General features: G+C 39.6%; 1 protein-coding gene across 1 annotated transcript in view; it reads right to left on the reverse strand.

The window, feature by feature from the left end:
- AGK (acylglycerol kinase) overlaps positions 1 to 22,502 on the reverse strand; it is a 204,290-nt gene that overhangs the window by 163,409 nt on the left and 18,379 nt on the right. Inside the window, 2 exon segments of the mRNA XM_053718997.1 lie at positions 8,651 to 8,730; positions 12,245 to 12,284. Coding sequence (XP_053574972.1) covers positions 8,651 to 8,730; positions 12,245 to 12,284 — 120 coding nt within the window.

Here is a 22,502-nt window from a genome sequence, read left to right on the forward strand (position 1 = left end):
CTCTGTGAATATTCTGGGAGCCGTGGAAAGACCAAACGGAAGTGCAAAAAAATGGAAATGCTTGTCCAGAAAGGCAAACCTTAGAAACTGGCGATGATCCCTGTGAATGGGAACGTGTAAATATGTGTCCTTCAGGTCTATAGTCGTCATGAACTGACCTTTCTGAACCAATGGAAGGATAGAACGAATAGTTTCCATCTTGAAGGACGGAACCCTGAGAAAATTTTTGAGGCATTTTAGGTCTAGGATGGGACGGAAAGTTCCCTCCTTTTTTGAAACCACAAAGAGATTTGAATAGAATCCTTGTCCCTGTTCCTCTACAGGAACTGGAACAATCACTCTCAGGGAGAATAGGTCCTCTACACAGTTTAAGAAGGCCTCCCTCTTTACTTGATTTAAGGATAGTCTTGACAGGAGAAATCTGCCCCTTGGAGGGCAAGACTTGAATCCTATTCTGTAACCTTGGGATACTATGTCTACAGCCCACATATCTGGGACATCGCGTATCCAAGGTTGCTGAAAAAGAGAAAGCCTGCCCCCCACTTGATCAAAAATTGGATCGGGGGCAGTCTCTTCATGCTGATTTAGAATCAGTGGAATGCTTCTTGTTTTGCTTTCCCTTATTCCAAGGCTGGCTGGATATCCAAGAGAACCTGGATTGGTCTGGAAGAAGAGGAGGAAGACTTCTGTCCTTTAAAGTTGGGAAAGGAACAAAAAAATAGAAGTCTGTTGACCCTTAGGTCTATTCTTCTTGTTCTGAGGTAGGAAAGATCCCTTCCACCCATAATCTCTGAAATGATTTCCACCAGACCAGGACCAAATAGGGTTTTACCTTTATAAGGTAAAGCCAAAAGCTTGACCTTTGAAGATACATCAGCTGACCAAGATTTTAACCACAGAGCTCTGCGAGCTAGGACAGTGAAGCTAGACATCTTAGCTCCCAGTCTATTTACCTGCATGTTGGCATCACAGATAAAGGTATTGGCTAATTTAAGAGCCTTGATCCTATCTTGGATCTCCTCAATCGTAGTCTCTTCTGATATCAGATCAGACAGGGCACCGCACCAATAAGATGCTGTACCTGAAACCGTAGCAATACTTGACGCAGGTTGCCACTGTAATCCTTGATGGATGTACATCTTTTTTAAGTAAGCCTCTAGCTTCTTATCCATAGGATCCTTAAAGGGACATGAAACCCACATTTTTTCTTTCATGATTTAGAAAGAGAATGCAGTTTTAAACATCTTTCTAATTTACTTATATTATCTAATTTGTTTTATTATCTTGATATTCTTTGCTGAAAAGCATATCTAGATATGCTCAGTAGCTTCTGATTGGTTGCTGCACATAGAAGCCTCGTGTGATTGGCTCACCATGTGCATAGCTTTTTCTTCAACTAAGGATATCTAAAAAAATAAGCAAAATAAATAATAGAAGTAAATTGTAATGTTGTTTAAATTTATATTCTCTATCTGAATCATGAAAGAAAGATTTTGGGTTTAGTGGCCCTTTAAAGGAACAACTATCCTCCATAGGAATGGTAGTTCTCTTAGCTAGAGTAGAGATAGCTCCTTCTACTTTAGGCACAGTGCAACATGCGTCACGAATGGAGTCAGCAACAGGAAACATCTTTTTAAAAACAGAGGAAGGGGAAAAAGGAACTGCTGGTTTATCCCATTCCTGAGCTATAATTTCAGACATGTTGTCTGGAACAGGAAAAACATCCACAGATGAGGGAGAATCATAAACTCTATTAAGTTTAGCAGAATTTTTAGGGTTGACAGCAACCAAAGGTGCGGAGTCGTCCAAAGTAGCTAAAACCTCCTTCAGAAGCAACTGGAGATGTTCAAGCTTAAATCTGAAATGAACTTCTTCAGATTCTGAAGAATTTTCCCCATCATGTCAGAGTCTGAGATTTTACCTTCCGAAGCTACTGAAGTATCCTCTTCATCAAACAGTTAGGAAAGGTTGACCAAAGCAGATTTAGAGGGGTCAGAAACCTTACCAGCAGAAATATGTTTAGATTTCCTCTTACACTTACCCGAAATAGGGATAGCAGATAAAGCTGCCGACACCGCAGAAGTTATCTGCGCAGTAAAATCTCCAGGCAAATAAACACTACATGTGAGACAATCAGAGCTTGGGACGTCTGAGGAGAAAGCTGAGGCATTTCCTGAACAGCATTGTCCTGAGACACATATGGATCAGAAGGCAGTAATTTGCCTTTAAACTTAAGGCTCTTAGATAAGCAAGTTGCACAAAATTGCACAGGCAGTACAACCTGGGCCTCCAGACAAAGCAAACATTTATCAAAGGAAATAGTTGTAATTTGGTCTGGATCCAAAACCATAAAATTGATTTTCAAATCTTAAATATAAAAATAATAATAATTCACCAATCCAGTAAATAAATCAGCCACAAGCAACTGACATTAGCAAAAACAGAATTTATGTTTACCTGATAAATTTCTTTCTCCTACGGTGTGTCCGGTCCACGGCTTCATCCTTACTTGTGGGATATTCTCATTCCCTACAGGAAGTGGCAAAGAGAACACACAGCAGAGCTGTCCATATAGCTCCCCTCTGGCTCACCCCCCAGGAGAAAAAGGAGAACCATAGGGTGCAGTAGTGACTGTAGTGTACAAAAAAATTTAAATTTTAAACCTGACTAAATGCTAGGGCGGGCCGTGGACCGGACACACCGTAGGAGAAAGAAATTTATCAGGTAAACATAAATTCTGTTTTCCCCTACATTGGTGTGTCCGGTCCACGGCTTCATCCTTACTTGTGGGAACCAATACCAAAGCTTTAGGACACGGATGAAGGGAGGGAACAAGTCAGGTAACCTAAACGGAAGGCACCACTGCTTGGAAAACCTTTCTCCCAAAAATAGCCTCCGAAGAAGCAAAAGTATCGAATTTGTAAAATTTTGCAAATGTATGCAGTGAAGACCAAGTCGCTGCCATACAGATCTGTTCAACAGAAGCCTCGTTCTTGAATGCCCATTCGTTCAGGAGGCTGCCGTCCAGCAGTCTCATAAGCCAATCGGATGATGCTTTTTAGCCAGAAGGAAAGAGAGGTAGCAGTAGCTTTCTGACCTCTTCTCTTACTAGAATAGACGACAAACGAAGAAGATGTCTGTCTGAAATCCTTTGTTGCTTCTAGATAGAATTTTAAAGCACAAACCACATCTAGATTGTGTAACAAACGTTCCTTTTTAGAAACTGGATTAGGACACAGAGAAGGAACAACTATTTCCTGGTTAATATTCCTATTGGAAGAAAACCAGGCTTGGTACGTAAAACTACCTTATCTGTATGAAACACCAGATAGGGTGAATTACACTGCAAAGCAGACAATTCAGAAACTCTTCTAGCAGAAGAAATACCAACCAAAAACAAAACTTTCCAAGATAGTAACCTAATATCTATGGAAAGTAAAAGGTTCAAATGAACCCCATGAAGAACTGAAAGAACTAAATTTCGACTCCATGGAGGAGTCACAGGTCTGTAGACAGGCTTGATTCTGACTAACGCCTGAACATCTGGCACGGCTGCCAGACGTTTGTGCAACAAGACGGACAGAGCAGATATCTGTCCTTTTAAAGAACTAGCTAACAGACCTTTCTCCAATCCCTCTTGGAGAAAGGAAAGAATCCTTGGAATCCTAATTTTACTCCATGAGTAACCCTTGGATTCGCACCAATAGAGATATTTCTGCCATATCTTACGGTAAATTCTCCTGTTTACAGGCTTTCTAGCCTGAACCAGAGTATCTATAACTGATTCCGAAAACCCACGCTTAGATAGAATCAAGCGTTCAATCTCCAAGCAGTCAGTTGCAGAGAAACTAGGTTTGGATGTTCGAATGGACCTTGTACTAGAAGGTCCTGTCTCAAAGGTAGCTTCCATGGTGGAGCCGATGACATATTCACCAGGTCTGCATACCAAGTCCTGCGTGGCCACGCAGGAGGTATTAGAATTACCGAAGCCTTCTCCTGTTTGATCCTAGCTACTAGCCTGGGGAGGAGAATAGATTGAACGACCAAGGCGCCACTAAGGTATCTACCAATGTCGCCTTGGGATCCCTGGACCTGGACCCGTAGCGTGGAACCTTGGAGTTCTGACATGACGCCATCAGATCCAGATCTGGAATGCCCCATAGTTGAGTTAACTGGGCAAAAACCTCCGGGTGAAGTTCCCACTCCCCCGGATGGAAAGTCTGACGACTCAGATAATCCGCCTCCCAGTTGTCTACTCCTGGGATGTGAATTGCAGATAGATGGCAGGAGTAATCCTCCGCCCATTTGATGATCTTGGATACTTCTTTGTTCCTCCCTGATGATTGATGTATGCTACAGTCGTCATGATGTCCGACTGAAATCTTATGAGCGCATTGAATATCGCTCTCAGTTCCAAAATGTTTATCGGGAGAAGAGATTCTTCCCGAGAACATAGACCCTGAACTTTCAGGGAGTCCCAGACCGCGCCCCATCCTAAGAGACTGGCGTCGGTCGTGACAATGATCCACTCTGGTCTGCGGAAACTCATTCCCTGAGACAGGTGATCCTGAGACAACCACCAGAGGAGCGAGTCTCTGGTTTTCTGGTCCATTTGTATCTGGGGAGACAAATCTGCATAATCCCTATTCCACTGCTTGAGCATGCACAGTTGCAAAGGTCTTAGATGAATTCTGGCAAAAGGGACTATGTCCATTGCCGCAACCATTAGACCGATTACCTCCATGCACTGAGCCACAGAAGGCTGAGGAATGGCATGAAGAACTTGACAAGCATTTGAAAGTTTTGACTTCCTGACCTCCGTCAGAAAGATTTTCATTTCTACTCAGTCTATTATTGTTCCCAGGAAGGGAACCCTTGTGACCGGGGACAGAGAACTTTTTTCTACGTTCACCTTCCACCCGTTAGACCTTAGAAAGGCTAGAATAATATCCGTATGAGCCTTCGCTTTGTGGAAGGACGACGCCTGAATTAAGATGTCGTCTAGGTAAGGTGCTACCGCAATGCCCCTTGGCCTTAGCACTGCTAGAAGGGATCCTAACACCTTTGTAAAAATTCTTGGTGAACTTTGTGGATCGGAATATGCAGGTATGCATCCTTTAGGTCCACGGTAGTCATGTATTGACCCTCCTGGATCATTGGTAAAATTGTTCGAATTGTTTCCATTTTGAATGATGGAACTCTGAGGAATTTGTTTAGGATCTTTTAGTCCAGAATTGGCCTGAACGTTCCCTCCTTTTTGGGAACTACAAACAGGTTTGAGTAAAAACCCAGTCCTTGTTCTGCTTTTGGAACAGTTCCAAAGCGCCCTGCGCGCTACTATTGCAAAACCTGAATTTTTCGCCGCTAATTTAGCTAATTGAAAAGCGGCATCTAAAATAAAGGAATTAGCCAACTTCAGTGCGTGAATTCTGTCCATGACTTCATCATATGGAGTCTCCTTCTGGAGCAAATTTTCTAGTTCATCGAACCAAAAAGACGCCGCCGTGGTGACAGGAATAATGCACGAAATTGTTTGAAGAAGGAAACCTTGCTGAACAAAAATTTTATTAAGCAATCCTTCTAATTTTTTAGCCATAGGATCTTTGAAAACGCAACTGTCCTCTATTGGAATAGTTGTGCGCTTAGCTAACGTTGAAACTGCCCCCTCTACCTTAGGGACCGTCTGCCATGCGTTCCTTCTGGGGTCAACAATGGGGAACATTTTCTTAAATATAGGAGGGGGAACAAAAGGAACACCTGGCTTCTCCCACTCCTTAGTCACTATATCCGCCATCTTAGGTATCGCAAACGCATCAGTGTGTACTGGGACCTCTAGGAAATTGTCCATTTTACACAATTTTTCTGGGATCACCAAAGGATCACAATCATCAAGTGCAGCTAGGAGGTGTTCTAGCTTAAATTTAAATGTTATGGTATCAGGCTCTGCCTGCTGAGAAACTTTTCCTGTCAGAAATTTCTCCCTCAGACAGGCCCTCCCTCACCACCAAGTCAGCTTGATGTGAGGGCACTACAGATAAATTATCCTCTGCGTCTGCTTGCTCATTGTCTGTGTTTAAAACTGAGCAATCACGCTTCCTAGGAAAGGCTGGCAGTTTGGATAAAAAATGCTAATTGTTGCATAGTAATCGCAATTGGTGCGCTAGATGTACTGGGCATCGCCTGCGCGGGCATAGCTGGTGTTGACACAGAAGGAGAGGAAAGCAAGCTATCTTCACTACCTTCAGCTAAAGAATCATCTTGGGCTATATTTTTAAGTGCGATTGTACTGTCCTTAAGCTTGTTGGACGCTATGGCACATTGCACACATAAATTTAACGGGGGAACCACCTTGGCCTTTGGACATACAGAACATAGTCTATCTGAAGATGCAGACATGTTTGACAGGCTTAAACAGAACTACAATGCAATCAAAATTATTTATGACAAAAACATTACTGTCTCTTTAAATAATAAAAGAGCACACATTATTACTGAAACATCAAAAAAACAAGAAATTTTCACCACAGAGCCTTAATGCTTTGAAAAGATTGCACACACATTTTCAGACCAATTAACCCCTTAATGCCCAAACCGGAGCTAATAACAGTTATTAACCGGTTAACACACTACAGAACTAGCCCCAGCTTCCCCTGTAGCCTTTTCTTAGGGATTATTTTAGTAGGAAATAAGCCTCTCTGGAGTCCTTTCTGATGCCCCACATGAAGCTGCATGGACTGCCTAGGCAAAATCAACTGCGCAATTGAGGCCTGAAAATGAGGCCTCCTCCCTCTTCATTCCAGAGTGGAGGGGCCTTTCTGACTAGATTTAGGTGTCCAAATAAGTGCCAGGCCGAAATTAAACCCCAAAAGTGTTTTAAAGTCTGCAAAAACACCTTATTTATAGTGAAAAACATGCTAAAAAGCAATCGATTTTAAAGCCCACAATAGTGTCAACCAGCATAGAGCCCTAAATATAAGCCATCATTTTATACAGAGTCTAAGAAAAAATGGCTTACCTATCCCAGAGGGAATTTCTGACAGTCTTCTAGCATTACATGGTCTTGTTAGAAAAATGACTGATCATACCTGAAGCAGTTAAACTGCAAACTGTTCCCCCCAACTGATGTTCTCTGGTTTCAACAGTCCTGCGTGGGAACAGCAATGGATTTTAGTTGCTGGTGCTAAAATCATACTCCTCTCAACAGAAATCTTCATCACTTTCTGCTGTAGAGTAAATAGTACAAGCCGGCACTATTTTAAAATAACAAACTCTTAATAGAAGAAATAAAAAACTACAACTAACACCACATACTCTTTACCACCCCCGTGGAGATGCTACTTGTTCAGAGCGGCAAAGAGAATGACTGGGGGGCGGAGCCAGAGGGGGAGCTATATGGACAGCTCTGCTGTGTGTTCTCTTTGCCACTTCCTGTAGGGAATGAGAATATCCCACAAGTAAGGATGAAGCCGTGGACCGGACACACCAATGTAGGAGAAATAAAAAAGACAGAGTTGTAAATTTGAAAAAAAAATTTTTATAACTAACACCTCTATACCTCAGCGAGCTGAGGAGTCTTACCGCACCAGAACCTTGATATAAACTGTAAGGAGTTACTCATGCATCCCATCCACTGAAGAGCGTCACGTGATTGAACTCTGAAAAGAAACTGTGCCACAGTAAAAGCGCTCGTTTCTGACTGAGAAATAAATACAAAAAAAATTTAAGCACTATAAACCTCTTTATATAATATACCCTCTTATATAATAAGGACCAAAAAACCTTGCTGTCTAATAAAGCAATATTAAAACCAGCCCAGCCTCTTAAGATAATAAGTTTCTCATAAGTCACATAAAGGAATTAACCCCTTAACGCTCACATGCCAGTGCCTGCCAAAAAAACTGCCCAAACAGTTAACCCAACCTAAGGTTAAAACTGTCCCAATAATAGATCCACTAAAGGAATTAACCCCCAAAGTGCTGTCCTTCAGTACCTAAAAGGCAAATGCACTTACCTGTGTATTCAGCTCAGGAACAGCATCTTAGGTGTGATAGACACTCCACTCTCTATCAGGGACCTTAAGAAAAAGAAAGAACAGAGTAACCAACCCTGGCTTTCTATAAAGGGGTAGCAATAATGTTAGAAATAAAGCAAAGACAACCTTGCCACTTTCTAACTGCTAAGAGCCACCATTACTCTTACTAAAGAGATTGACATGGACACAGCATAGCCCCAATCCTTGCTTGCAGGGGAAAGTACACATAAAAGGATCTTCAGACACCATCTTTGTACTTCCTCCATTGACAAAGAGAATGACTAGGGGTTATGGGTAAGGGAAGTTACATTTAACAACTTTGCTGGGGTGCTCTTTGCCTTCTCCTGCTGGCCAGGAGTTGAATATCCCACTAGTAATTGGAATGACGTAGTGGACTCTTCATGCCATAGGAAAGAAAAAAAAAACAATAAATCAAAATAATATTAATTTTACAATCTCAGTCTTACTCCAGTTTTACAAGACCCTGGTGAGTTCTTTACTGTTTATGTTCCGCATTTACCAAAAGGATATTTACTAAAGAGCATACGGTAAGGCGAGGTTATCTGAATGTCATTCTATGGCACTTTTAGAACTTAGTCAATACAGAAATGTACGTACCCTTTACAAGCTGCTGGGTTTAGGAATACTGTTGCCTTCTTTACTGCCATATTGGGATAAATCAGCTCATTCCCAAAAACCTAATAAGGAGAAATGTTATCAGCTGGTAAAGTAAAATAATCTTTATATTAGAAACAGGAGACAATGACTATTTGATAGAAAAATCTGAAGATAAAACTACACATAAAAAATCTGCAACTTATTATACTTGATGCACAATCATATGGCTCTGGCAATCTGTTGTGCATGTGTGTGAGGGGGGGGGGGTGTTAAGAGACCAGCCCATTTAAAATTTGTGTCTTTGCAGTTGCTTGTTATACAATTAATTGTTATAAGTTACTTGCTTGAGTACATTATCCCTTTAACCCTTTGAGTGCTAAATATTTTCTAAGGTTTTTTTTAATTTTTTTTAAAAAACATTTTTTAATTATTTTTTTTTCTTACAGACCCCCAAGACTTACACTGTTTGAAAGGTGAGATAAAGGCTTCTAAGCAGCATGCCCTCTCCTCCTATACTTAACATTGTTAAGTATAAATAAAGTTGCGCAGTGACGTCACCGCGCATCACGTAAAGCCCCGGCGATGCCTGTCACTCTACAGGCACGATCGCCGGGGTAGGAGCGGTTAGGAGCCCCCAGATTTCCCTCGAGGGTGGAGAGTGCTCATGACAGCTCTGAGCCGTCAATAGCACCAGAGTGAGAAACTCTGTGACGGCTCAGAGTCATTAGCACTCAAAGGGTTAAATCTTTTTAGCTTTCATATGTCCCTTTAACACAGAAAGATCCAGGTTTTCTATATGCTAAATATTGTTATTTTGCTACAATTATTGTTTGTATTTTGCCAATCTTGTGTTCAGCTTGGCATAACACTTTTATTTACTTTGGCACTGGTGGTTATAAACTATCACTATATACCTTATAAAAGCTGGGGCAGCTGGATCCTTTTTAGTCCTCTCTCTAATACCTACAGTGGTGCCTCTTTACCAATGATATCACTCGATTTCATGTTGAGTGTGGGCCAATCCGCTCATGAGAATGGGCAAGTTTGAACAAATTTGTCAAGCCCTGCCTTATAGCTATATTAAATATTCATAAAATAACAAGTGCTTCCTTAATGATATTTAAAGGGACATAAAACACATTTTCTTTATGTATCTGCAGTATAGAACAGCAATTAAACAATACATTGCAAATGATAAGCATACAAAATAAATATGTTTTAAATTTAACCCTTTGGGTGCTAAGCCATTTTCCACCTGTGTGCTAAGCTGGTTTTGAGCTTTTTCTTGCAGTTCACGTTTAAACACTTTTAGAAGTAAAGTTTGTGTGAATAAACTATACAAACGATATATTCTTTTTTTCAGCAGACCTAGCAGATTCAAATTTTCTTACCGTTTGGGACCAGGGCTGTTTTTACATTTCTGCGGTATTTGTGTTTAGCTGTAAATTTCCTCTTACTCAATTACTGTACCCACACATATTATATACCATTTTTCTCGACATTAAATGGACTTTCTAAAGATACCATTAGATTCTTTGTATCTTATAATTTACGGTAATTTTTTTATAAAATATGATGAAAAAAAACACAAAACAAAAAAAACACACTTTTTCTAACTTTGACCCCTAAAATCTATTACACATCTACAACCACCAAAAACACCCATGCTAAATAGTTTCAAAATTTTGTCCTGAGTTTAGAAATACTCAATGTTTACATGTTCTTTGCTTTTTTTGCAAGTTATAGGGCAATAAGTACAAGTAGCACTTTGCTATTTCCAAACCATTTTTTTCAGAATTTGCATAAGTTACATTTTAACACACTGATATCTGTCAGGAATCTCTGAATAACCAATTACATGTATATATATATATATATATATATATATATATATATATATTTATTTAGTAGATAACCCAAAGTATTGATCTAGGCCCATTTTGGTATATTTCATGCCACCATTTCACCGCCAAATGCGATCAAATAAAAAAAAATTGTTCAGTTTTTTTACTAACTTTTTCACTTTAGGTTTCTCACTGAAATTATTTACAAACAGCTTATGCAATTATGGCAAAAATGGTTGTAAATGATTCTCTGGGATCCCCTTTGTTCAGAAATAGCAGACATATATGGTTTTGGTATTGCTTTTTTGTAATTAGAAGGCCGCTAAATAACACTGCGCACCACACTTGTATTATGCCCAGCAGTGAAGGTTAATTAGGTAGATTGAAGAGTTAATTTTAGCTTTAGTATAGAGATCAGCCTCCCACTTGACACATCCCACCCCTTGATCCCTCCCGACTCCTCTCAAACAGCTCACTTCTCTCCCCCACCTCACTATTGTCACCGCCATCTTTAGTACTGGCAGAAAGTCTGCAAGTATAAAAATAAAAGGTTTTTGTTTGTTTTTTATTTTTTTTGTTTTTTAAATTATATATTGTCTGCAGTGTTGGATCCCCCCTTACCACCCAACCTCCCTGAGCTCCCCCAAACAGCTAACACTCCCCCCTCTCACTATTTGCCACCATTTTAGGTACTGACAGCTGTCTGTCAGTACCCACTTTTCAATAAAATTTGCCCTTTTTTTTATATAAATCAAACTTTTTCTGTAGTGTAGCTGCCCTCCCTCAATACCCTACCCCCTCCCAGATCCCTTTCCTAACATTATTCCCCCCTCCCTCTCCCACCACTTCTTGTGAAGTGGTCGCGCGCGCGCACCAGCAAATGAGATCCCTCACCGGCCAGTTCCCAGCGATGGGCCGCCCGCCCACCTCCCTGCAATGTTTTCCACCAACGATCAGCATCATCGCAGGCCGATGCAGAGAGGGCACAGAGTGTCTCTCTCTGCATTGGATGCTTAAGAAAGTGTATTGCAGGATGCTTCAATATCGAGGCATCACTGCAATACGCTAAAAGCGCTTGAAAACCCTGAGGACGTAGAGTAACGTCCTTGGTCATTAAGTGACAGTTTTTGCAGGACGTACCCTGTACATCCTTGGTCCTTAAGGGATTATTATTTGTGTATGTTTCATCAGGTTTAAAAAATAGCACCTGAAATGTGAAAAAAAGTGTATTTTTTTACTCCTGACTCAAAAAATAATAGTATGTAATTTTATTTTCCTAAGCTCTATCATCAAAACCTGTGTGGATAAATATTTGTAGTAGGTAACCTGTTTGAAATAAGCAGAAATTAAGAAAAATGACACTGTTTTATTGCAGGCATGTCAATTTGATAAAAGATCAAAAACAGCATTTTAGAATTTACTGTACTGTTTTCAGCAATTAAACAGTTCTGGCCACCTGAGAAATTAAAATGGGGTACACAAAGCACACATTTGCAGAAAGTACACCCCTTGGTGCATCAAATGAGGGGCTACAAGTATTTCTAGTATGAACTTGGGGTGCACAGCAATTAAAGGGGCAGTAAACCTAAAAAATGATTTTATATAATTCTGCACATATAACATTATCTTAGCGCAAACATTATCCATCAAAGAATTGCTGCAATTTTTTATTTTCATTTACTATTTTAAATATTTAACCCTTTGTATGTGAGTAGAGTTTAATAAAATGGTTACCGGTTATACATTTTACCTGTGCTTCCTGGCATGCAGCCCTCCTCAACATGTTATCACTGCAACAGAAAAAGGAGAGAGAAATTGGTGTTGAATATAGTTAGCATTAAAGGGACACTTAAGTCAAAATTAAACTTTCATGATTCAAATAGAGCAGCAGTTTTAAACAACTTTCTAATTTATTTCCATTAACAAAATGTGCACAGTCTTTTTATATTTACACTTTTTGAGTCACCAGCTCCTACTGAGCATGTGCAAGAATTGACAGAATATACATTTGTGATTGGCTGATGGCTGTCACATGACAAAGGGGGAGTGGAAATAGAAACAAATCTACCACTAATGCTAATGCATTGTCTTGTTATTATGCATTTGTTAATTATGCAAATCTACTGTATTTACTTGCCCTTTAAAGTTAAACTTCATGGTTTATATAGAGCATGCAGTTTTAATTTTATTTTTTCTATTATCAAATTTACTTTGTTATTTTTGTAGCCTTTTTTTGAGAATTACTTAGGTTGGCGCAAGAGCAGCAATGTACTACTGGGAGCTAGCTGACTTTTGTCAGTGCCTTACCAGGTGTGTTCAGCTAGCTCCCATTAGTGCATTGCTGCTGTAGAGCTGACTATAACTATGTGATTAAACCCTGTAAAGTTATATGCAAGCAATAGTGCAATAATAAAAATATTCTGGTGCATCAGGGCATTTCCTTTTCTTTCTTTTTTGCAGTTGTATGTCCCTAAGCCATCGCAATTCAGCTAGGTCTGAATAGTGTATTGCTGCTATGGAACTGACTTTATCTGTTTAATACCTTTGCAGGGGTCGATTACAATCCTTTATAATAAAAAATATCAAAATGATTTATCTACAAAAAATCCCTAAAGACTTTGTGAATTCTGTTAAAAAAATCATTAGAATAAACGTGTCTAAAGGATTGTGATGGACCCTATAGTTATATGCGAGCAATAGTGCAATAACACAGTAGATTTTGGCACTTGTAAATCCCTTTAACAGGTTGACCTGGATTTGATAACCGTTCATACAAACACACTGCTAAACCTCTTTTAGGAACACAGTGGAACAGGATATACAATAAGACTGCCTCTCTGGCTTGTGTCTGAATTTGCTAGTGCCCCACTGAACTGTGAAGAGCTGCAGAATAGATTTCCACTTTCTAAATTATAAGTCACTCATTTGGTGCACATTTATGCAGTGCTATATTTGTTAAGCATCGGTATTCAATGCTGCTTAAACGTAGAAGCACAACAATTAAAACGTGATAAAATATGTTTTGCATGAACAATGGTTAGGCAATACTCGTTTAACCCCATCATTACTATGTTATTTCTAAGTCCTGTGTAAGTGACTAATTGCAGAAGATTCATTCTGCATTATTTATATATATATATATATATATATATATATATATATATATATATATATATATATATACACACATATACATATACACACACACACACACACATATACATATACACACACACACACATATACATATACACACACACATCACATATACATATACACACACACAGAAATGGACTGAACAGTCTGAGAGTGCAGTCCATCTCTATGTTTGTTATGTGCTGCCCTAAAGGGACACTAAACCCAATTTTTTTTCTTTCATGATTCAGACAAAGCATGTAATTTTAAGCAACTTTCTAATTTACTCCTATTATTAATTTGTCTTCGTTCTCTTGCTATCTTTATTTAAAAAGCAGGAATGTGATGCATAGGAGCCGGCCCATTTTTGGTTGAGAACCTAGGTTATGCTTTCTTATTGGTGGGTAAATGTAGCCACCAATAAGCAAGTGCTATCCATGGTGCTGAACCTAAAATGGGCTGGCTGCTAAGATTTACATTCCTGCTTTAAAATAAAGATAGCAAGAGAACGAAGAAAAAAATGATAATAGGAGTAAATCAGAAAGTTGCTTAAAATTTCATGCTCTATCTGAATCATGAAAAAAAAAATTGGGTTCAGTGTCCCTTTAATGAAATTACAAAGGCCTATGTCACCCTGGTTGGTTCTCAGTTTGTTAAAGCAAGCATTGTGTGGCTGCTGGTTAGGGTCTCAGGATTCAGATAAAGCATTACATTTTAAACAAATTTCCAATTTACTTCTATTATCTAATTTTCCTCAATTATCTTTTGTTGAAAAGCAGAAAGGTAAGCTTAAAAGTGTACATGTGTCTGCAGCACTATATAGCAACAATGTTATACAAGCAAGAACACTAGATGGCAGCACTATTTCCTGTAGTGCTCCAGACATGTGCACGCTACTTATCTATGCATCTCTTCAACAAAGAATAGCATGAGAACAAAGCAAATTTGAGAACAGAAGTAAATTGGAAACTTTTTGAAACTGTATTCTCTATATGAATCATGAAATAAAAAATTTGGGTTTCATGTCCCTTTAAAGTGGTCCTGGGCTTAAACCGTTTGGCACCAAATGCAACCAACACTCACATTTTTGCTAAATATAACCGTGTGCTTGCTACAGAGTACCAGGTTTTCTGTGTGTTGTGTTGATAATTTTGTTTTGCGATTGTCCCTATGGGCTTGTCACCCAGGCTGGTCGGGGGTTAACTGCCTGAGTTGCTGGAAACTGTACATCTGTCTGTAAGTATTCAGGGCTGAGGGTTTTACAGTGACTTAGGATGTGCACCTAATCCAGAGAGTGCAGCCTATTAGGGCAATTACAAAGGCCCGTGCCACCATGGTTGGTTCTCAGTTTGCTTGTTTGAAAGCATGCACTGTGTGGCTGCTGGTTAGGGTGCCAGGAGGGGAGAGACCTTGACGTGGTCCTAGGCTTAAACTATTTGGCACCAAATGCAAATAACTCTCCCATTTCTGCTTTTAACTATTACTGTGCCGTTTGCTTGTACAGAGCGCCAGGTTTTCTGTGTGTTTATAAATATAAGATTGATGCCTGTGATCGATATTGGTTTGGTACATCGTTATACACAAAACCAACAGATCGCAATTCCTTATTGGATGCTAGAAGTTTTCATCCCAGGCAACAAAAGAAGGGAATTATCACCTCGCAGCTTACTCGGGTCATCAGGAACAACAGTGAGAAACCCATTATGAATAAACAACTGATGGAGATGGAAGACAAGCTCTCTTTGAGGGGCTATACTAGAGAGGAAATTGTATCGATCCAGGAGAGGTTGCTGAATACTGATGATGTTGTGATGAGAACAGCTTAATATGATCACCACGTATGTACCTAGATGTGACACCTTGGCAAAGGCTGTACGGCGACATTGCCGGTTGTGGAGACGGATACCACACTCCCATTTCAGAGGATGACTGCCCCCAGAATAGTGTACCATAGGGCGAGCAACCTAAGAGACCTGTTGGTCAGAACTGACCCTGTGAAACACTACAAAAAGGAGACATGGTTGAAATCAGCTAAGATGGGCTGTTTCCCATGTGGTAGTTGTATCACCTGTAATGGTATGCTTAGGGGCACCACGTTCCAACATCCACACAACAACCATAGGTACACGATACGCCATAGGTTGTCTTGTACCAGTACGTTTGTGGTCTACATGCGGATATGCTTGTGTTCAAGGGTATATATTGGGAAGACATTAACTAGCTTCCAGGAGCGGATGGCCAATCACCATTGTGCCATTCGTGAGGCACTGACCAAGGGTGAGTCTGACCAACCTGTGGCGCGCCACTTCATCAAGTTCAAACATGGTGTTTCAAGCCTACGATCTGTTGATCGATCATGTACCTCCCATGCCTAGGAGTGGTAACTGAGCAAAAAAACTGCTACAATTGGAAAGTCAATGGATCTATCGGATGGAAACTCTAGCCCCAAGGGGCCTCAACACCTCATTGGATTTTAGCCCTTTTTATTAACAGATGCAATATCTGAGCTAAGCATCTATGGCTTCTCACTGCTTGTGAAAGTTTCTATATATGCTCCATTAGACATTGAAGGAATCCAAAGGATTTAACTGTTGGGGTATAAGTTATGTATTGCTTTAGTTTTGGTAATGTGAATCTCAGTAAAAAGTGGCTCTGTAAATTTAGCCCCACTTTGTGATCCGGTGTAATTGTATATATAACCAATTCTGTTTGACATCAGGTAATTTGGACCTCAGATTGGGTGTGCTTTGTTTGTGTAATTTCAATGTGCTTTTACCGCACATTGTTAGCTGCATCACTAGTGGGGCTTCATTTAAGGCACTATCAATTTGTAATAGTGTTATATGCTTATTATAGCGTGTTACGTATTAACCGCTTATGTAATGGTTATACTATTCTCCTTAGCCTCTTTGCTAACAGCAACGATGTATGATGCAGATATACATTTGTGTGTATTAATATCCTTCCCTTTATATACATTAAAGCCAGTACTATAACCCTTGAAGTTGTGTATACCACGTTGCTATGGCAACATGGTCTCATACGTCATGATGTCACGAGCGTTGGCGCTTGTCAATGACGTCACTCACGTGTGAATGTTTGATGGCGGTACGATAGTGCTATGAGATGGGTATAAAAAGTTTGATTTAATACATGTTTGTCATTGCTTTTAGGTTTGCTTGTTAGACTGTTATAATGCTGACATTTGACTAAGGCGCAGCAATGTGCCGAAACGTTATGTCATTTTAACTTTGAATATATATGTATATATATATATATATATATATATATCTCAATATAAAAGAAAAAATAGAATAAAGACCAGAAATAAATAAATGGATTCCTTAGCCAGCACTTCCGATATAGTACTATTATTAAATTAACAGAGAATCTGCATTTGTGGGAGCATCAAAAACACACAAAGAACAGAGAATCAGAATGCACAACATCATATAGAATATATAAATGTATTACCTACCTGTATCTAAAACATATACAAAATCCTTATATACCTTAAATATATTAAAACATACACAACCATGGCCATGATAGAGAAAAGCTCCCCTTAATTAAGAAGTCTATAGGCTAAATTTATGAGACAATACTGTTAACCCTGTTAGTATAAAGCCATAAATATATGCAGTAAAACCTAAACGCACCATACTACTTATTGGATATTAAGTAGCAAAATGCATTTAACAGTAAAGTCCAACTTCAGAACAGACATAGATGGAAGTCCGTAAGGTAGATCATACAGTATAGATTCTTGGCTTTTATAGAATAAAAAAAAAAAAAAAAAAAATATATATATATATATATATCATTGGTAGATGAACTACACATGACAAAGTGAAATAAAGTGTTACATGAAAACCTTATGGTGAAAATAAAAAGGTGAAATACACTACACTTGTAGACAGGGTCCCCAATCCTAGTTGAACAACCAAACAGAGTCACTGATGTCACATCCGTAAAAAAATGAAAATAAAAATAAATCACGATAAAACAATCCCTGTAAGCCAATCACAGTCCAATCCACTTATTTTAGCCCAATCGTGTTTTTCACAGAAAATACCTTTCCTGAAGTATATCAGTCTGATCCCGCCTAACAAGGCCAGTGCAGTCAAGAATTATGTAGCATCTTGTAAATGTTAACTTTCCCTTTAAACTGTCCCACTCCCTTTTTGGAAGCTTTGGATGACCTCACTATGATATTTAATATAATATGCTCACTCTCCCTTACATAAGCACCTAGTCTACTATTTATTCTCCCTCACATGCAACCACCTCCTCATCCTCCCACCCCACACACAATCTCCTCCTAACACTCTCACCTCCATTTCCCCCATGTGTTTAGCTAGCTCACAGTGATGCATTGCTGCTTGTGAGCTGGCTTTTCAACAAAGAATACCAAAATGACAAAGCAAATTCACTTGGGTGAGCAGAGACCCTATTAGGGAATACATATATTCAGCAAATTACTTTTTTTAAATAAATATTCTTACACATTGTATACAAGGATTACCTTCAGTAATACCCGTAAGTAAAGTGCTGTGAAAATCTAGTTTAACCAACCAATACAACACACACACAAATCACTATGTAGTATTTTATAAATAGTATGAGCACTAATAACCTGTAACAAATACTATATACCCCACAGTCAGTGCTACGGAACAGGAAAAAGTGGCATCAAAGGGGTTAAAGTTCAGCTCAAGAACTGAACACTGCAGCTACGCAGCATAACATATCTTTTGAATTAGAAAGTATCTTTAAGGAACTAGTAACCCGTAAGTAATGAAAGGGTTACATTACATCTGAATGGCCAGCACTGAGATTCTCCAACTGAGAAATTCATTTAAAAAAACAGGAGGAGAATAAACTACATTATGCATAGACTATAAAAGAAAACTTCCAAATAAGTTACACTGCAGGACACTGAGAAATAAGAAACAAGACATGAAAATTATCGTTATAATGAAAGCAAAACAACCAAAAAGTGCCGTGCAAAGTCAGTGATTTTTCAGGTACTTCTTGGCAAAATTACAGAGCTGTCACAGCCCAGTCGGAGAGCTCCCCCGCATGCAGCTTATGACTTGCAAGCTGCCTCCTCATTTAGTCATTGCTGTCATTGTTTTGTTTGTTTTAACCTTGTGTGGTCAAAGTAGGTGTAATGACCGGCTCTGAACAGCTGCATACAAGAACATACGGCTCCTAAAAACTGTTAGCGGCTATGGGCCAGATTACAAGTGGAGCGCAAAAATATCGCTTTTGCGAGGGTGATATTTGCGCTACACTTAGTAATACCAGCGCACATAAATGAGCATTGGTGTTACAAGTTAGGTGCAATGCGGACGCAACCTAGTGTTCACATTGCACCTTACTTGTAACACCAGTGCTCATTTATGTGCGCTGGTATTACTAAGTGTAGCGCAAATATCACCCTTGCAAAAGCGACATATTTGCGCTCACAAGAGCACGCTTCCATAGGCTCCAATGAGAGTCTCATTCTTATGCTGTCAGAACCTAGCACAGCGAAGGGGGTTAGTCAGGCAGCAATGATAGCAAATATAAATATATATACTTATATACATATATATTTATGTGTTTATATACATATTAGCACATGCAAATATATGTATATAAGCATACACAATATATATTTTCAGGGAACACAAAGTTCCCCATAGACCGCAATGTAAAGGCACTTTTTAGTGCCGTTTTGTTTTTAACACCCCATACCGCCAAATTTAACCTCTAAAATCTGCTTTGTGCAGTTTTTTTTTATTTTTAAAAAAATGCTCTTTTTTATTTTAACCCCTTTACGATGCATGTCGTACAGGGTACATCACACACAAACTGGTCTTTAAAGACCAGAGGTGTACCCTGTACGACATTAGGGTTTAAAGCGTCTGGAAGCGATCCTGATCACTTCCAGACGCTTTTAAGGTATTGCCTTGATGCCTCGATATTGAGGCATCACTGCAATACCTTTTTTTCCCAAGACCGATGCAGAGAGAGCCACTCTGTGGCCCTCTCTGCACCGGTAGCGATGGAGCCAATCGGTGGGTGGGAGCAGCTGCAGGGAGGCGGGTGGGCTGCCCATCGCTACCCGGCATCTAGTTCCTGAATGTGCATGCCGGGTGCCAGGAGCGTGCGGGGGATCTGCAAGGAGCGCATGCGCACTCATGTGTGTGCACGATTGCGCAACAACCACTGCCACCAATGAATGGGAAAGTGCAGAGTGGGAGAGAGGGAGATGGGGGGGGGGGGGGAATTAATGATCAAAAGGATCTGGGAGGGGGAGAGGGAGGGGGGGCAGCTACACTACAGAAAAATGTAAATTACATAACATTTTAAAAAAAAAAAAAAAAAACTTTTTTGGGAGACAAATTGGGTACTGGCAGACAGCTGCCAGTACCCAAGATGGCAGCAAATAGGTAGTGGGCAAGGGTTATAGAGCTGTTTGGGGGGGATCAGAGAGGTTGGGGGCTAAGGGGGGGGTCCATCACAGAATTTTTAAATTAATACAAAACAAAAAAAAGCCTTTTATTTTAGTACTGGCAGACTTTCTGCCAGTACTTAAGATGGCAGGGACAATTGTGGGGTGGGGGAGGGAAGAGAGATGTTTGGGAGGGATCAGGGGGTGGGATGTGTCAGGTGGGAGGCTGATCTGTACACTAAAGCTAAAAATTAACCCTTCAAGCTCCCTACAAGCTACCTAATTAACCCCGTCACTGCTGGGCATAATACAAGTGTGGTGCGCAGCTGCATTTAGCAGCCTTCTATTTACCAAAAAGTAATGCCACAGCCATATATGTCTGCTATTTCTGAACAAAGGGGATCCCAGAGAAGCATTTACAACCATTTGTGCCATAATTGCACAAGCTGTTTGTAAATAATTTCAGTAAGAAACCCAAAGTTAGTGAAAAAGTGAACAATTTTTTTATTTCATTATATCTGGTGGTGAAATGGTGGCATGAAATATACCAAAATGGGCCTAGATCAATACTTTGGGTTGTCTTCTAAAAAAATATATACATGTCAAGGGATATTCAGGGATTCCTAAAAGATATCAGTGTTACAATGTAACTATCGCTAATTTTGAAAAAAAAAATGGTTTGGAAATAGCAAAGTGCTACTTGTATTTATTGCCCTATAACTTGCAAAAAAAGCAAAGAATAAGTAAACATTGGGTATTTCTAAACTCAGGACAAAATTTAGAAACTATTTAGCATGGGTGTTTTGTGGTGGTTGTAGATGTGCAACAGATTTTGGGGGTCAAAGTTAGAAAAAGTGTGTTTTTTTTCCATTTTTTCCCTCATATTTTATTAAAAAAAATGATGGTAAATTATAAAATATGATGAAAATAATGGTATCCTTTGAAAGTTCATTTAATGGCGAGAAAAACGCTATGTAATATGTGTGGGTACAGTAAAAGAGTAAGAGGAAAATTAAGGCTAAACACAAACACTGCAGAAATGTTAAAATAGCCCTGGTCCTTAAGGGAAAGAAACTGAAAAATGGCCTTGTCCTTAAGGGGTTAAGAAAAAAGAAAAACATATTTATTTAGGGGCATGTTATGAAAATGAACCAGTAATCTGAACTCTGGTTAATTTTTCGACCGAGCTCACAGTAGCAATAACCAGCCACTTGTCATGGCTGGTTATTTATTGAGCGCCCGTAAACGCGATAAGATTAGCTCTCCACTTGTAATCTAGCCCTATATTTTTAGGTGTGCTAAACAGTCACATATAAGCCAGTAATAAAATTATCTTGTGCATTAGTGCATAATACTACAGGTAGAAAACCCTTTTTCTAAACTGCTTATGACCGGAAAAGATTTCCGAATAGTTTGGATTTTGGAATATTTGCATCCGTAAAATTAGACAGTCTGGAGAGGGGATGGGACCAAGTGCAAACAACAATATCCTATGTCATTTAGGCAATATTTAAATGTCATAAAACAGCTTATACATGTAACCTAAAGGTAGTTTTATCTAATTTGTAATACAGGCTGGGGCATAAAGATCTCCCACATTTCGAGGGGGCACTGTGCGGGCTGTAGTGGGGGTAGAGAAGTGGGGTAGGTCAGGCTCTACCATTTTCAGTACCCATCATGATTTGGACCGGTGAACAACCGTTCTGTGATAGTGATGCTGAGAGCGTTTTGTACACGCTTCACGCTCAGTCGAAATGCATCTGTACCAGATCGAAAACGATTTTGCTATGAATTTCTAACCTTCGGTCAACTTGATCCACACTGAAAAGAAAATCACCTGGCAGACCTAGGACCACTAGAACACCAAAAAATGTGGAAGCATTAAGAGGATCCATTCAGCAATCGCCAAGGCGTTTTTTCTCGTAAGCATGCCATGGAACTTGGGATATCGAGTTGAAAAGTAGAAAATTCCACAGCACCACAGTAAATTTTCAATGCTTTATTGGAACATCTTTATCCCATGCAGGTACAAAGTAGGTAGGCAGCAACGTTTCGGGATGTTATCCCTTAATCATGCTCATGAGCATGATTAAGGGATAACATCCCGAAACGTTGCTGCCTACCTACTTTGTACCTGCATGGGATAAAGATGTTCCAATAAAGCATTGAAAATTTACTGTGGTGCTGTGGAATTTTCTACTTTTCTATATGTTATAGAGGTTGACAGTCCCTCTCACCACCTGCACCTGTGATACTGTGGAGCTGTACACTGTTTGTGTGTATTCTGGGATATCGAGTTGGAGTTTGAGGAGGATTCTGCATGCCGATTTAAATCTGCATCCTTACAAAATGATGTCGGCTCAAGAATTAAGCAAGAGAGATCATGTCAACCGCAGAGCCCTATGTGAGGAAATTCTTTAACAGGTTCCCG

Source organism: Bombina bombina, chromosome 6 (assembly GCF_027579735.1).
Source record: "Bombina bombina isolate aBomBom1 chromosome 6, aBomBom1.pri, whole genome shotgun sequence".
NCBI classification, from domain to species: domain Eukaryota; kingdom Metazoa; phylum Chordata; class Amphibia; order Anura; family Bombinatoridae; genus Bombina; species Bombina bombina.